This window comes from Somniosus microcephalus, chromosome 6 (genome assembly GCF_052327205.1).
Source record: "Somniosus microcephalus isolate GS21.2 chromosome 6, FLI_Smic_1.0, whole genome shotgun sequence".
Classification (NCBI taxonomy): domain Eukaryota; kingdom Metazoa; phylum Chordata; class Chondrichthyes; order Squaliformes; family Somniosidae; genus Somniosus; species Somniosus microcephalus.
In genome coordinates this window covers 208,276,771-208,294,316 of record NC_140992.1, presented here as the reverse complement: position 1 = coordinate 208,294,316, position 17,546 = coordinate 208,276,771, and the positions used below count along the sequence as shown (strand labels likewise).

Genomic DNA, 17,546 nt, shown 5'->3' with positions numbered 1-17,546 from the left:
TGGATGATCAGCCATGATCGCATTGAATGGCGGAGCAGGCTCGAAGGGCCGAATGGCCTACTCCTGCTCCTATCTTCTATGTTTCTATGTTTCTATATCCGAGGCGCTACACACTCGACTGATGTCACGATCTGCCGGCGCAGGAGATCGTGGCGGTAGTGTTTAGCGCCGCCGCAAAATGTCTAGTTAATTTCGTGAGCGGCACAAACATCGCCGCGCACGGGCGCTAGTTGCTATGCGCCCCATTAGCGCCCTCTTAAGGCACTATCGGGAGGCGCAAACCAACTGAATTTTCCCCCGTGTTTTAATTAAGTAATTTTAATTATAATATCCAAAAAGCTGTGTTTTCTCTTCAATCTTACAAGATTTTGCATTTAAACAATAACATTAGAACATTGCAGAGATTCTGGTCAGTACATGGATTTACATTGTATCCATTTATCTTAGCCTCTCTTTGTGTCACCACAATCATGTCTTCTTGCAGCTGGCCCATAGAAAAGCCACACTGATTGCTTGACACAAGGTGAACTTGTGAGGGCCAAGACTGGTCTGCACAGAGGTTCTCTTTATTCTCCTCTCCTCCCTGTACAGAGACCACTCTGCTCTGACGACACCCAGCTTTACCTCGCCACCACTTCTCTCGACCCCTCCACTGTCTCTAAATTGTCACACTGCTTGTCCGACATCTGGTACTGGATAAGCAGAAATTTCTTCCAACTAAATATTGGGAAGACTGCCACAAACTCCGTTCCCCAAGATACTGACTCCATCCCTCTCCCTGGCAACTGTCTGAGGCTGAATGAGACAGTTTGCAACCTTGGTGTCATATTTAACCCCGAAATGAGCTTCCAACCACATGTCCGCGCCATCACTAAGACCGCCTATTTCCAGCTCCGGAACATTGCCCAACTCCACTCCTGCCTCAGCTCATCTGCTGCTGAAACTCTCATCCATGCCTTTGTTCAAGACTTGACTATTCCAACGCACTCCTGGATGGACTCCCACGTTCTACCCTCCACAAACTTGAGGTCAGCCAAAACTCTGCTGCCTGTGTCTTAACTTGCACCAAATCCCGTTCACTGATCACCCCTGTGCTCGCTGATCTACATGGACTCCCAGTTAAGCAATGTCTTGACTTTAAAAGTCTCATCCTTGTTTTCAAATCCCTCCATGGTCTCGCCCCTCCCTATCGCTGTAATCTCCTCTAGCCCCACAATCCTTCGAGATATCTGCGCTCCTCTAATTCTGGCCCTTTGAGCATCCCCGATTTTATTCGCTCCACCACTGGTGGCTGTGCCTCCAGCTGCCTAGGCCTAAGCTCTGGAATTCCTTCCCTAAACTTCTCTGCCTCTTTACCCTTCTCTTCACCTTTAACATGCTCCTTAAAACCTAGCTCTTTGGCCAAGCTTTTGGTCATCTGCCCTAATATCTCCTTATGAGATTAGGTGTCAGATTTTGTTTTATAACTCTTTTGTGAAGCTCCTTGGGATGTTTTATTACGTTAAAGTCGCTATTATAAATACAAGTTGTTATTGTTGCTCTAGAGTATCCAATGGTAGCAGAACAAGATTTAGATATATCAACAAGCATTGCATAATTGTTTTGCCAAAATAGGCTTTTTATTAGGTTACTGAACATAGAATTAAAGGAATCATTTGTGTGAGAATCTCACTGTTCACATATAAAGGGCATCTGGGAAACATGGGGGCGAAGTGACTAATCAGCCAGCCACATGACAGGCACATGCCACAGGTGATATTTACAAATAGTTTGGGTTGGCTGCAGATTCCGTAATTAGTTAAATGTGATTTGGGGCAGATGATAATGTGTCCTCAGTGTATACACACTTCATTAACATGAAGACACCAGGGGTGGCGGCACAGTGGTATACAGGCGGGAAGTAGTAGCCCTGGGAGTCCTCCACATTGACTCCGGACCCCATGAAGTCTCATGGCTTCAGGTCAAGCATGGGCAAGGAAACCTCCTGCTGGTTACCACCTACTGCCCTCCCTCAGCTAATGAACCAGTACTCCTCCATGTTGAACACCACATGGAAGAAGCACTGAGAGTAGCAAGGGCACAGAATGTACTCTGGGTGGGGGACTTCAATATCGATCACCAAGGGTGGCTCGGTAGCACCACTACTTACCGAGCTGGCTGAGTCCTGAAGGACATAGCTGCCAGTCTGGGCCTGCGACAGGTGGTGAGAGAACCAACATGAGGGGAAAAACCTCCATGACAGTACTGGTAGCAGTGACTACCGCACAGTCATTGTGGAGACGAAGTCCTGTCTTCACACTGAGGACACCCTCAATCGTGTTAGAACATAAGAAATAAGAGCAGGAATAGGCCATATGGCCCCCTGATAAGATCATGGCTGATCATCGGCCTCAACTCCACTTTCCTGCCTGATCTCCATATCCCCGGATTCCCCTAGAGTCCAAAAATCTATCTATCTCAGCCTTGAATATACCCAAAGATTTAGCATTTACAGCCCTCAGGGGCAGAGAATTCCAAAGATTCACAAGCCTCTGAGTGAAGAATTTCCTCCTCATCTCAGTCTTAAATGGCCTACTCCTTATCCTGAGACTATGCCCCCTAGTTCTAGACACACCAACCAGGGGAAACAACCTCTCAGCATCTACCCTATCAATCCCCTGCAGAATCTTGTATGTTTCAATGAGATCACCTCTCATTCTTCTAAACACCAGAGTATAGGCCCATTCTATACAATCTCTCATCATAGGACAGCCCTCTCATCCCAAGAATCAATCTAGTGAACCTTCGTTGCACAGCCTCCAAGGCAAGTATATCCTTCCTTAGATAAGGAGACCAAAACAGTGCACAATACTCCAGGTGTGGTCTCACCAAGGCCCTGTACAATTGCAGCAAGACTTCCTTACTCTTATACTCCAACCCCCTTGCAATAAAGGCCAACATGCCATTTGCCTTCCTTTTGCTTGCTGTACCTGCATGCTAGCTTTCTGTGTTTCTTGCACGAGGACACCCAAATCTCGCTGAACACAAACATTTGAAAGTTTCTCACCATTTAAAAAACATTCTGTTTTTCTATTCTTCCTACCAAAGTGAATAACTTCACATTTCCCCACATTATACTCCATCTGCCACCTTACTGCCCACTCACTTAGTCGATCTATATCCCTTTGCAGACTCTGTGTTCTCCTCACAGCTTACTGTCCCACCTAGCTTTGTATCATCAGCAAACTTGGAAACATTACACTCGGTCCCTTCATCTAGGTCATTAATATAGATTGTAAATAGCTGAGGCCCCAACACTGGTCCTTGCGGCACCCCACTAGTTACAGCCTGCCAACCTGAAAAAGATCCGTTTATCCCTACTCTCTGTTTTCTGTCCATTAACCAATCCTCTAGCCATGCTACTATATTACCCCCAACCCTGTGAGCCCTAATCTTGTGTAATAACTTTTTATGTGGCACCTTATCGAATGCCTTTTGGAAATCCAAATATACTACATCCACTGGTTCCCCTTTATCTATTCTGCTAGTTACATCCTCCAAAAACTCTAATAAATTTGTCAAACACGATTTCCCTTACATAAAACCATGTTGACTCTGCCTAATCATGTTATGATTTTCCAAGCGACTTGATACCACTTCCTTAACAATGGATTCCAGCATTTTCCTGACGACTGATGTCAGGCTAACTGGCCTGTAGTTCCCTGTTTTTTTTCTCCCTCCTTTCTTGAATAGCGGGGTTATATTTGCGACCTTCTAATCCGCTGGGACCATTCTAGAATCTAGGGAATTTTGGAAGATCAAAGCCAATGCATCCACTGTCTCTTCAGCCACCTCTTTTAGAACCCTAGGATGTAGACCGTCAGGTCCAGGGGATTTGTCGGCTTTTAGTCCCATTAGTTTCTCTAGTACTTTTTCTCTACTTATATTAATTATGTTAATTTCCTCACCCTCATTAGACCCTTGGTTCCCAATCATTTTTTGTATGCTTTTTGTGTCTTCTACTGTGAAGACAGATACAAAATATTTGTTTAACGTTTCTGCCATTTCCTTATTCCCCGTAATAATTTCTCCTGTCTCAGCCTCTAAGGGACCAACGTTTACTTTTGCTACTCTTTTCCTTTTTACATACTTGTAGAAACTCTTACAATCTGCTTTTATATTTCTTGCTAGTTTTCTTTCATATTCTATTTTTTCCCTTTTTATCAATTTTTTGGCCAACTTCGCTGGTTTCTGAAACTCCCAATCCTCAGGCTTACTATTATTCTTTGCAACATTATAAGCTGCTTCTTTCAATCTAATGCTATCCTTAACTTCTTTAGTTAGCCATGGATGGATCACTTTTCCCGTGGAGTTTTTGTTTCTCAATGGAATGTATTTTTGTTGAGAATTATGAAATATTTCTTTAAACGCTAGCCACTGCTTATCTACCGCCGTACCTTTTAATCTATTTTTCCAATCTACCTTAGCCAACTTGCCCCTCATACCTATGTAATTGGCTTTATTTAAGTTTAGACTTTAGTTTCGGATTTAGGCAGGTCTCTCAAAATTACTGTGAAATTCTATCATATTAGGATCACTCTGCCCCAGAGGATCCTTTACTATGAATTGCTAATTAACCCTGTTGTGTGGCACTACCATCGTGCTAAATGGGATAGATTCAGAACAGATCTAGCAGCTCAAATCTAGGCATCCATGAGGCACTGCGGGTCATCAGCAGCAGCAGAAGAATTGTATTCCACCACAATCTGTAACCACAATCTGTAACCTCATGGCCCGGCATATCCCTCACTCTACCTTTACCATCAAGCCAGGGGACCAACCCTGGTTCAATAAGGAGTGTAGAAGAGCATGCCAGGAGCAGCACGAGGTGAATTTAAAAATGCGGTGCCAACCTGGGGAAGCTGCAACACAGTACTATATGCATGCTAAAAAGCGGAAGCAGCATGCTATAGACAGAGCTAAATGATCCCACAATCAACGGATCAGGTCAAAGCTCTGCAGTCCTGCCAAATCCAGTCGTGAATGGTGGTGGACCATTTAACAACTCACGGGAGGAGGAGGCTCCATGAATATTCCCATCCTCAATGATGGTGGAGCCCAGCACGTGAGTGCAAGACAAAGCTGAAGCGTTTGCAACCATCTTCAGCTAGAAGTGCCGAGTGGATGATCCATATCGGCCTCCTCCTGAGGTCCCCACCACCACAGAAGACAGTCTTCCGCCAATTCGATTCACTCCACGTGATATCAAGAAACGGCTGAGCACACTGGATACAGCAAAGGCTGTGGGTCCCGACAACATCCCGGCTGTCGAGCTGAAGACGTGTGCTCCAGAACTAGCCGTGCTTCTAGCCAAGCTGTTCCAGTACAGCTATAACACTGGCATCTATCTGACAATGTGGAAAACTGCCCAAGTATGTCCTGTCCACAAAAAGCAGGACAAATCAAATCCGGCCAATTACCACCCCATCAGTCTACTCTTAATCATCAGCAAAGTGATGGAAGGTGTCGTCAACAGTGCTATCAAGCAGCATTTACTCACCAACAACCTGCTCACTGATGCACAGTTTGGGTTCCGCCAGGACCACTCGACTCCAGATCTCATTACAGCCTTGGTCCAAACATGGACATAGGAGCTGAATTGCAGAGGTGAGGTGAGAGGGACTGCTCTCGACATCAAGGCAGCATTTGACCGATTGTGGCATCAAGGAGCCCTAGTAAAACTGAAGTCAATGGGAATCAGGGGGAAAATGCTCCACTGGCTGGAGTCATACCTAGCACAAAGGAAGATACAGGGAACTTTGTGTTATCCGGAGGCTAACTGTCCGGAATGCTCGAGCCACCGGCAAAAATCAGGAGCCGTTTTCGTTAGGTTTTTTTTCTTCTCGTTGCTTTTTCCCTCAACAGTCAAGCTCTGCAAGGTCTGCTGAAGCTGTTGCTAAGCTGCAGAGACGCTACAGAGACGCTTGGACTGTTTAGAAGCTGTTGAGGGTTTGTTGACAGATACGGAGCTCAAAAGCTTCCGTATCTTTCAACATTAGCGCTGGAATGTCCGGCAGTTTTGAGGGAACGGCAACAGCTCGGTCCCGTCGGTGCCGGATAGCACAGAGTTTCCTGTATTGTGGTGGTTGAAGGTCAATCATCACAGCCCCAGGACATTGCTGCAGCAGTTCATCAGGGCAGTGTCTTAGGCCCAACCATCTTCAGCTGCTTCATCAATGACCTTCCTTCCAACAGAAGGTCAGAAATGGGGGATGTTCGCTGATGACTGCACAGTGTTTAGCGCCATTCACAACTCCTCAGATAATGAAGCAGTCCATGCCCGCATGCAACAAGACCTGGATGACGTTCAGGCTTGGGCTAATAAGTGGCAGGTAACATTCACGCCACACAAGTGCCAGGCAATGACTATCTCCAACAAGCGAGAGTCTAACCTCTGCCCTATGACATTCAACGGCATTACCATCACCGAATCCCCCACCATCAACATCCTGGGGGGTCACCATTGACCAGAAACTTAGCTGGACCAGCCACATAAATACTGTGGCAACACGAGCAGGTCAGAGGCTGGGTATTCTGCGGCGAGTGTCTCACCTCCTGACTCCCCAAAACCTTTCCACCATCTACAAGGCACAAGTAAGGAGTGTGATGGAATACTCTCCAATTGCCTGGATAAGTACAGCTCCAACAACACTCAAGAAGCTCAACACCATCCAGGACAAAGCAGCCCACTTGATTGGCACCTCATCCACCACCTTAAACATTCACTCCCTCCACCACCGGCGTACCGTGGCTGCAGTGTGTACCATCTAAAAGATGCACTGCAGCAACTCGCCAAGGCTCCTTCGGCAGCACCTCCCAAACTCGCAACCTCTACCACCTAGAAGGACAAGGGCAGCAGGCGCATGGGAACACCACCACCTCCAAGTCAAACACCATCTTGTTAAGGGTATGGAGGGAGAGCGAAAGGAATATCAACCAATCACTATCCAGTGAAATTTGCTGGAAAGTATGTAATGTGCTTAAACATTGGGTGAGGATAGCACTGGGCTCGGTTGTGACGTAAGTTACTCCAGTGATTACAAACAGTTGTGGAGCCATTCTCCAGCATGGCAGTCCCTTAAGGACAGAGAGAAAAGTGGAAGTAATCCAAGCCCAGATCAGTGTATACTTCATTATCCGTTGACTCTGAATGACAATGGCCATTTGAATAATGCTCATATTGTGGAACATTGTATAATCCTGAAATGAAGACACTCTCCCATAATAAATTAAATACTGGGAATGAGTCGTGACACTTACACACATGTACATAACTAGAGCAGTCTAAAACCTCCAGTGTATAACAAAGGAAAATAATAATAGTGCATATTAAATAAAAGTAATGCCTAATAAGACATGACAATAATAATTACCCAAATTAAAGGTTTACCAGCAGGACATTACTGCCTTTACCCTTTTGTGATTTGTTATTATAGGGCAGATCTTAAAGCAGAACTTATTTTTGAAATAAAAACCTTATTAGAATAAAAATTTTACAAGGTACAGTTAATATTTCCAACCAGTGGAAAAGTGCAACTCTCATGGCCTAAGCAGCAAAGACCTAGAATCAATATATTAAATTTGGATTTTTAAAGCATATAAAAAAAATTCAAAACGACAGCCAGTTCCTTCTGTAACCTTTGGTTCCAACTTTCACAGGGAATTTCTTTTGGTAAAGATTTTTTTTTTTTTTTTTTTAAAGAGAACATTTTTGAAAATAAATTTCAGGACAGAAAAAAAAGTTACATATACTTACAGGCAGGTCTGTGAATGCTATTCCTGAAAAAGAAATTCAAAAACAGCAATTAATATTTTGAAAAATATTAATAATTATTCAATAGATAGGATACCATGGAGTCTACCATGTAGATTCTGCATTGCAGAATTCACTACAATTGCATCAGAGAACACGGTCACAAGGTGGCACTCTTGATCTCCACACAGCTCTTGTACACAACTAAATCCATTCTTGCCAATCAGTACCTAGAATCTTTGGATTTAGCTAAGTGAGATATGTCTCTACTTTGAAGGGTGTGCACTCCCTATCAAGCAAACATAAACTCTCTTGTGTGATCTTCTATCTGCAAGAATTTCTTGACAGCTTATCTTGGTGAATCTTTATTGTGATCGTTATTGGTTTGCGTCAGACTAAAACAAAATCACACACTAATTGATTGGCTAGAAGAAAACTCATTCTCCACTTCAATTGTATGCAAGTTAATCCAGATGCAGTGGACAGAACACTGCAGTCTTATGCATACTTTCTGACCTATAAATATTCACTCGCGAGGTCGGCAACCCACTTCCATGCCACTGCCATTCTGGATTGACCACCAAATGGATGCTGGCTGGTGGTTGGGGAGGACTCGAACTCCATCCCTGCAGGAGGAATGCCTTTTGGAGAGCTGGATCCACAACACATGGGGTGGAGGATTGTGAGTGGATAGTTACATCCCATTGTTGTTGTACCAGCACTAGCACTCTAGTGCTCTGCGCCACAGCACTGCCTTACAATGAAAACAATTCTTACTGCAGAAGTAATTGCAAAAAAAAACCTGGTTCAATTAGAAAGCAATAGACACCTCACCAGATTTTCTCAATAGTCAGGCCTCTGCCGGCTCTTTAAAAGAGCTATCCGATTAGTCCCATTCCTATGCCCTTTCCGCATAGCCCTGAAAAACTTTCCCCTTCCAGTATTTATCCAATTCCTTTTAGAAAGCTATTAGTGAATCTGCTTCCACCACCCTTTCAGGCAGTGCATTCCAAATCATAACTCGCGGAGTAATTTTTTTTCCTCATCTCGCCTCTGGTTCTTTTGCCATTTACCTTAAATCTGTGTCCCGTCTACCACTGGAAACAGTTTCTCCTTATTTACTCTATCAAAACCCTTAATGATTGTGAACACCTCTATTAAATCTCCCCTTAACCTTCTCTGCTCTAAAAAGAGAACAACTCCAGCTTCTCTAGTCTCTGCACATAACTGAAGTCCCGCAACCCTGGTACCATTCTAGTAAATCTCCTCTGCACCCTCTCTAAGGCCTTAGCATCCTTCAGAAAGTGTGGCGCCCAGAATTGGAAACAATACTCCAGTTGGGGCCTAACCAGTGATTTATAATGGCTTAGCATAACTTCCTTGCTTTTGAACTCTATGCCTCTGTTTATAAAGCCAACGATCCCATATGCATTTTTAACAGCCTTTTCAACTTGTCCTGCCACCTTCAAAGATTTGTGTACATACACCCTCAGGTCTCTGTTCCTGCAACCCCATTATTTATTTTTTTAAAAACCTATATAAAACGGAGGCAGTGTCAAACAACTTAAACATTTTGGCCTAGAAATTGGGTATAGCCCCGCTTGAGGCGTTAGAACTGGCACTGCGCAAAGTTTATAGCCAGACGAAACTTATCACCGCCTGGCACGATATTGGGTTGCATCGCCCCCAAAGGGGATTGAGGCGCGAATTCAGATGTTGCACGGGCCTCCTAAGGCGCAAAACTTCCGGCGCTACCCAATATCGGCGCGGATGGGCGCAGCGCAGGTGATCTCAATTACCGATAACCACGAGACTTCCAGGCACCGGCCGGCTCTTAAAGGGGTGGGTCAGTCAGCCTCGGCTTCCACACTCATCGCCCTGTAGGCCTCAGTCGGCGCTCGCCCTTCTCTGGCGCAAAAAACTTGGTCAAGATGGAGAAGGTGAGACAGAGAGCAGAGCGCTTCAGCACTGAGGCTCTGGAGCAGTTGGTGTCCGCAGTGGAGCGCCGTCGAGATGTTCTCTATCCTGACAATGGCAGGAGGCCGAATCAAAAGGAGTACCGCCGAGCTTGGAGGGATGTTTGTCAGAGGGTCAACTCCAGCAGCATGGCGACCAGGAGCCCTGTTCAGTGCAGGAAGAAATTCAACGACCTCACTCGGGTCGTTAGGGTGAGTGTTGTTTATGCAAACTTCTGATTCCCTCCATCTGCACCTGACTTCATGGCTACAGGGTGCGCGATGCCCCAATGGCCATCTGTCAGCAAGCACCCATGACCCTTTCTGGGCACACACATGCACATTTGACTCAAGGCGTCATGTAAGGGCTCTTGCATCATGGGGTGCATGAGATGATCACTCAGGGCATCATGTAACAGAACTTCCCCTTCTTTCCCCTGCAGTCCAAGCTGGCGACGATCCGCAAGGACCAGCTTCGAACCGGTGGCGGACCTCCACAAGTGGTCACTCTCACGGATCTCGAGGAGAGAGAGTGCACCAGATTCTTGGAGGACGTCTGAGTGGTCCTGTTACCACTGCAGCTGCCGACCCCATTGTCGACAGCGATGGTAAGGTTCTCACCTTTTACAGCTGTCTCCTTCCACTTGGTCCCCCCGCCAGCATGCTTTCTCATTGTGGAGCCATGTCAGAGCCTTGCCGCAATCTGGCATGCCTTGCCGCCAACCTGTCCTTTTGCTAAAGCCACTCTTCCACCTCCCTGCTTTCAGATGCTGCATCACCAACTCGGGATCCGCGCCCTGAAGCTGCCAGTGCCTCCGGAGGCGAGGATCAGGAGGAAGCCGGACCATCCGTTCCAGCCTCAGGGGAGCCTACACATCTGCAGACTGGGGATAGTAGCTCCCTGGAGGGGAGGGGCGGGGGGGGGGCTCTGATGAGGAGCCAGTTGCTGGAACAAGCGGCCTGCAGCTATGCGAGGGGGGTAGGCAAGTTCGGGCGCCGGCTCCCCGAAGGGCAAGGCAGACAGCGATGACTGCTGCACAGAGTGCAGAGGAGGTGCGTAGTCTGGCTAAAATGAGCACCCAGTCCCGGCTCAGGCACACTGAGCTTATGGCTGCAGTGGGGAGGATGCCTCAGTCGATAGAAACACTGGCAAAGAGTGTGCTGGACTTTGGGGCAGCAATGGAGAGGACTGTCCAGGGCTTCGAGGCCGCTATGGAAAGGACTGTTCAGAGCTTCGGACAATCCCTGGAAAGGTCTGTCCAGGGCTTGTCCGAGGCAGTAGAACGGACTGCTCAGGCCTTGTCCGAAGCAATGGAAAGAACTGTCCAGGGCTTCTCCGAAGCACTGGCACCTGCCACACAGGTCCTTACTGCTACCACGCAGTCACTTGCTGGCCTCGTCAACATCCAGATTGAGGCAACGCGAACTCTCACTGCTGCCACCCTATCTGCATCAGCTAGGATCACCCCGGGCCCTTCCAGTACCACACGAGGCCAGGAATCAGTGAAGCAGTCGATTGTGATGGATGAGCCGAGCCAGTCCCCCTCAGAGAGCCAGTGTGTCGCCCGACCATGGTGCAGGTGTCCTCTCTCGGCAGGTGACCATTGCTCATGCCACCGCTGCTACGTTTGCAGTGCAGCTGCCACCACCTGCAGTGCAGACTGCTTCCAGCCATGGCGAGATCAAGCAGCCAGCCTCCGCACCCTCCAAGCCCAGAGGTCGTCCAAGCCGTCCCTCAGGGGCTTCTGCGCTTCTAGACAGTCAGCAGGCGTCCCCCAGCCTTGACGCCGCCACTGGGGTTCAATTACGTAGGAGCAGCAGGGAGGGAAGGGGCCGACCGCAAAAGAGAAGTCGGTCTCCATCAAGGGGCCAGCAGTAGAGGGAAGTGCTGAGACATTTCTTTGCCCAAATTCAAGGACTCCCTCACCTGTTGTGATTGTTGGAAATGGTTTGTTTAGTTTTGCGGCTTTGCCAAAGAGTTAACTGTTATTTTGTTAGTTATGGATTCTGTTGACATGACGTTGTTATGCTGGAAGGAAGGACTTTTTTGACAATAAAGAAAAGTTTTAATTTACAATGGTACTCGTAACTATTTACACTCAAGGTGGCCTTCAGAGGCTTTGTACGATCCGAAGTGTGCAGGACGATTTACACCCATCATTCCGTCAGAAGAGTCTCGAACCGAGTCCTGATGAGCCTCTGACGGATGGCCCTTCCAGTTTCAGGAGCCCTCCCATCTTCCTCCTCCTCCGCATGCTCCTCCTCCTCCTCGTCCGCCTGCTCTTCCTCCTCCTCCTCGTCTGCCTGCTCTGCTGGACCTTGAGGGACAGCTGGCATTGGCTGGGTTCGTCGAATGGCCAAGTTGTGGAGCATGCAGCAGACGACGACGATGCGACCCACTTGCTCCGGCAAGTACTGCAGGGCTCCCCCCGAATGGTCTAGACAGCGGAAACGCTGTTTGAGCACACCAATAGTGTGCTCCACAATGTTCCTGGTCGCCTGATGGCTGCTGTTGTACAGCTCTTCTGCCGGGGTGGTGGGCAAACGGAGTGGGGTCATGAGCCATGGGCAGAGAGGATAGCCCTTGTCACCAAGAAGCCAGCCTCGTGGGTGAGCCGGCCCCTCAAAAAAGTCAGAAACTGAGGTCTGCCGCAGGATGAACGCATCGTGGCTGCTCCCAGGGAATTGCACGTTGACTGCCATGATCATTTGGCGGTGGTCACAGACCAGCTGGACATTGAGGGAGTGGAACCCCTTGCGGTTGCTGAAGTCCTCAGGATTCAGTAATGGCGCCCGCAAAGCCACGTGTGTGCAATCAATCGCCCCCTGCACCATGGGGAAGTCCGCAATAGCAGCGAAGCCCTGCGCGCGCTCTGCCTGCTTCTCCAGGGTCAGAGGGAAGGTGATGAATTGACGCCTTCTTCTATAAAGGGCAGCTGTCACTTGCCGGATGCAACAATGCACTGCAAACTGAGATATATTCGCAATGTCCCCAATGGCTGACTGAAAGGATCCGCTGGCGTAAAAGTTGAGGGCAACAGTCACTTTGACGGCCACCGACAGAGAGGTCCTGCACCGTAGACGCTGCTGCAGATCCTCAGCAAGCAGGTAACACAGCTCAGTCACAACCTCCTTACTGAATCGGAACCTTCGCACACACTGCTCCTCCGACATGGCAAGGTATGACACCTGCTGCCTGAATACCCTCGCAGCGTATCTTCGGATTGGCCGACCTCCATTGCCCCTCCTCCTTCTGGCCAATCCCGGCCCTCTCTCCCGCCGTCTCTGTGCCCCTTCAAAGTGTCCGGCCATGAGGACGTTCCCCTCCAAAGTAGCTCCCATTCCGATGCCAGACGGGCAACATGCTGTAATGTGTAGCGCTCCAACTGCTCCGGACAGGTCTGAAGGTCCCAAGTATTCGAAGGCTAAATCCAAAAAAAACTGCTCAACAGTAGCTCACCAACTCTCTCCAGCAACGATCACAATGAACAGGCCAAGTGGCTGCACCTTTTATACTAGAGCTGTCCCCTTTAAATAGCGCCCCCCAACTCCGAGAAGGGCCTGGGAACGTTCCATCGAACTGTCACTAATAGCGCTAGGCGGAAAGGTTCCGGGCGCCACCGAATATCCGGTCGGGGCGCCAAAAAGGCGTTGCACACTGAAATGACGTCATGATCTGCCTGCGCACGCGGGCTCGCGCTAACAGTTAGCACAGGCGCTAAATGTATAGTCAATATGGGAGGTGTCGCTATCTTCATTGCGCCCGCCCGAACATTGGGTAACGCCCCAAATTTCGGACTCATTAGGCGCTAATCGCTGGCGTTACCAACCGAATTTCTAGGCCTTTGTGTCCGTGAAGGGAGGAGGGGCACCACATAGAGGCCAGAAATGTCTAAAATTGGATTGGGAGGTGGAGGGAATAAAAGAGATAGAAGATGGCCCCTCTTGCATGCTTTCTAGAGACTAGTTATAGTGAAATATTGGTGGAGATAGAGAGAACATTCCTAGCTAACCTTTAGAGGGAAAATTAAATAAATTGGTAAACGAAAAATCACCAGGGCCAAATTGTGCCCTACTAGGACTTAAGCGGGTAGTCTAGGCTCCAATACAACAGTGAAGGATTGTTGCTTTGGCTTAGGCGCAGATCCTAAGATGATGCATTAAAACTGAGGTTCTGTCTATCTGTTCCAGTGGTACAATGTTAAAATATCACATGGCATTATTCATGCAAGAGCAGCTGGTTCTCTGGTATTCTGATCAACATTCCTCCCCCAGCCAATCCCACCAAAAACAGTAACTGGCCCTTCACCTCGTTACAGTTTGTGTAATATTGCAAAATGGCTGCCGCATTTGTCTACATAATAACAGTAACTGCACTTAATGCTTTTAAGGCATTTGAGAAATGTGATAAGGTACTATATAAAATCTTTCTTTCTTTTACCTACCATAGCTCAGTATGATAAATACGGAAAACATTACATTAGTCATATAAATGTATGCTGCTGCTGTTCTTATTATAGCTCTTTAAAGATTTGTTCAATTGTGCTGAATTTTGACCTCAGTATCACTAAGAGAGGTTAAATATAGACACATAAAATGCAAGTATTGAATAAGTGAAACATTCAACACCTTAATTGATTTATAGTTGAGCTCCATGAATTTGTCACACAAACCCAGTTGCACATCAGCCAGCACAACTGCAGAGCTTCTGCTGAAAAGACAACACTATTTGCTAGATATTCAAAATGGATGCCAATCACAGATCATCTTCAAATACATGCCCAACAATTAGCTCATGTATTCCACCTTGGATCAAAATTATTTCTCAATCAGCTTCTTTCATTATTCAAGTCTTAGGAGACTGACAATCAAGCAAACAGTAAAACAGTCAGTTTGACAGTATTCCAATTACAGACATTTATAACCAGAGTAAATCAGCATTGTGTAAAAGGTGGCCTGTTAAAAATGGTTTTGTGAAGTGTCTGGACATGGTGCAAATGCTCTCCCACCAAACTGGTGGGCAAACAACCCATTCCAACAACTTCCAATGCCAATGTTCACCCAGTTGCTAGGAGATATTCAGCAGTAGCCAAGACTACTCACCTATAGATTCCCTCACTCCTTCCTACTGGCCACTGCTCCCCGCCTCCCCTCCAATGGATGAATTTCAGACCTGTGCTCTACTTGGCGATACAAGGTGCTGAATGGAGCTAATAAGTTGTCCAACAGCCAGTAAGCCTGTATACTAGGGCAATGATGCATTAGGAAAGTGCTGAGAGCCAAAATGATCCTCTGTTCAATATTTTAACATAACAATCAATATCCTCTGCATCCATTAACTTTCTAGGGATCAGCTACTCACTGCTGAATAGGTTGCCGTACTTTAAGTAAATCAGAAGAGGTCCTTATCAACATTTCGATAATCCACCTTATGATACATGTCCCAAGACAGACAAGACAATTTCTCCCTAAATACCTCTCTGGACTACTGACCCTCTAAATTGACCTATCAAAAGGAAATGCAGGAGGTCAACCATAACAGAGCTGTGGAGGATGACTGTTTTACTGCAGACAATAAAATAGATACTCTAGGTTAAGGCCCTATAATGACTGTATCCTTGAATGTTAGGAATATTTTATCATGCTCATGGATATTTGAATACGGAATGTATTACAAGTGCGTACTAGCCCCGAATTCACATGTTTCTCTACTATTTCCCTCATGCCCTCTCCGAGCTCACCTTATTCATGAAAATCACATCCTGCCCCCTATTCTCACTAAACTGCTGACTACCCAACTTCCCTTCCTTGCCCTCATGTTAGCTGATATTGTGAATGGTTTCCTCTCATATACTGTCCCACTCCCTTTCAAATCTACCTTCATCAACCCCTCCTCAAAAAGGTCACCCGATCCCTCTGTCCTCGAAAACTACCCTCCCCCCCCCATCTCCAACCTCCCTTTCCTGTACAAAGTCCTCTAACATGTTGTCGCCTCCCAAATCCATTCCCATCTTTCCGCAAATCTATGTTTGAACCCTTCCAATCAGGTTTCTGCCCCTGCTACAACATTGAAACAGTACTCATCAAAGTCACAAATGACATTTTATACAATTGTGACCATGTTAAACTATCCCATACATCTGTCTCGACCTGTTTGCAGCCACATGGTTGACCACACCATCCTCCTCCTCCAATGTCCAGCTGGGTGGGACTGGCCTCGCCTGGTTCCATTCTTATCTATCAAGTCACAGCCAGAGAATCTCCTGCAATAGCTTCTCTCCCCGCTCCCGCAACATTACCTCTGGCGTCCCACAAGGATCTATCCTTGGCCCCCTCCTATTCCTCATCTACATGGTGCCCCTTGACAACACCATCCAAAAACACGTCAGATTCCACATGTACGCCAACGATACACAGCTCTACCTCACCACTACCTCTCTTGACCCCATCACTGCCATTTGTCATGCTGCTTGTCCGACATCCAGTACTGAATGAGCAGAAATTTCCTCCAATTAAATATTGGGAAGAAAGAAGCCATTATCTTTGGTTCCCACAACAAACTTCATTCCCTAGCCACCGATTCCATCCTCCTCCCTGGTAACTGTCTGAGACTGAACTGGACTGTTTGCAACCTTGCTGTCCTATTTGACTATGAGCCAAGCTTCTGACCCCATATCCTCTCCATCACCGAGCCTGCCTAATTATAGCTCCATAATATCACCTGACTCCGCCCCTACCTCCGCTCTTTCTGCTGAAACTTCACCTAAGCCTTGGTTACCTCCAGGCTCGACTATTCCTGGCTGGCCTCCCACCCTCCATCAACCTGAGCTCATCCTAAACTCCATTGCCTGTATCCTAACTTGCACCAAGTCCCGTTCACCCATCACCCGTGTTCGCTGACCTACATTGGTTCACGGTCCAACAACGCCTAGATTTAAAAATTCTCATCCTTGTGTTCAAATCCATCCATGGCCTCGCCCCCTCCCTACCTCTGTAACCTCCTCCAGCCCTACATGCCTCCACCATCTCTGTGCTCCTCCAATTCTGGCCTCTTGTGCAACCCCGATTTTCATCGCTCCACCATTTGCAGTTGTGCCTTCAGTTGCCAAGGCCCTACGCTCCAATTCCTTCCCTAAACCTCTCAACCTCTCTCTTCTCCATTAATTTGCTCCTTAAAACCTAACTCTTCAACCAAACAAAAACAACTTGTATTTATATAGTGCCTTTAACATAGTAAGACGTCCCAAGGCGCGTCACAGGAGTATTTTAAGACAAAAAATTTGACAATGAGCCACATAAGGAGAAATTAGGGCAGATGACCAAAAGCTTGGTCAAAGAGGTAGGTTTTAAGGAGCGTCTTAAAAGGAAGAAAGAGAGGCGGAGAGGTTTAGGTAGGGAATTCCAGAGCTTAGGGCCTAGGCAACAGAAGGCACTGCCACCAATGGTTTAGCGATTATAATCAGGGATGCTCAAGAGGTCAGAATTAGAGGCGCGCAGATATCTTGGGGGGTTGTGGGGCTGGAGGAGATTACAAAGATAGGGAGGGGCAAGGCCATGGAGGAGAATTTTGAAATCGAGGCATTGCTTAACCGGGAGCCAACGTAGGTCAGTGAGCACAGGGGTGATGGGTGAATGGGACTTGGTGTGAGTTAGGACACGGGCTGCCAAGTTTTGGATGACCTCAAGTTTACGTAGGGTGGAACGTGGGAGGCCAGCCAGGAGTGGGTTGGAATAGTCAAGTCTAGAGGTAACAAAGGCATGGATGAGAGTTTGAGCAGTGGATGAGCTGAGGCAAGGGC

General features: G+C 47.2%; 1 protein-coding gene across 2 annotated transcripts in view; it reads right to left on the bottom strand.

Annotated features, from left to right (window-relative positions):
• The window catches only part of ranbp10 (RAN binding protein 10), a 218,887-nt gene that overhangs the window by 77,482 nt on the left and 123,859 nt on the right, over positions 1 to 17,546 (bottom strand). For both annotated transcript variants that reach the window (XM_085991316.1, XM_085991317.1), the window contains exon 5: positions 7,796 to 7,818. In XM_085991316.1, coding sequence (XP_085847442.1) covers positions 7,796 to 7,818 — 23 coding nt within the window. The remainder of the gene's footprint in view (positions 1 to 7,795; positions 7,819 to 17,546) is intronic.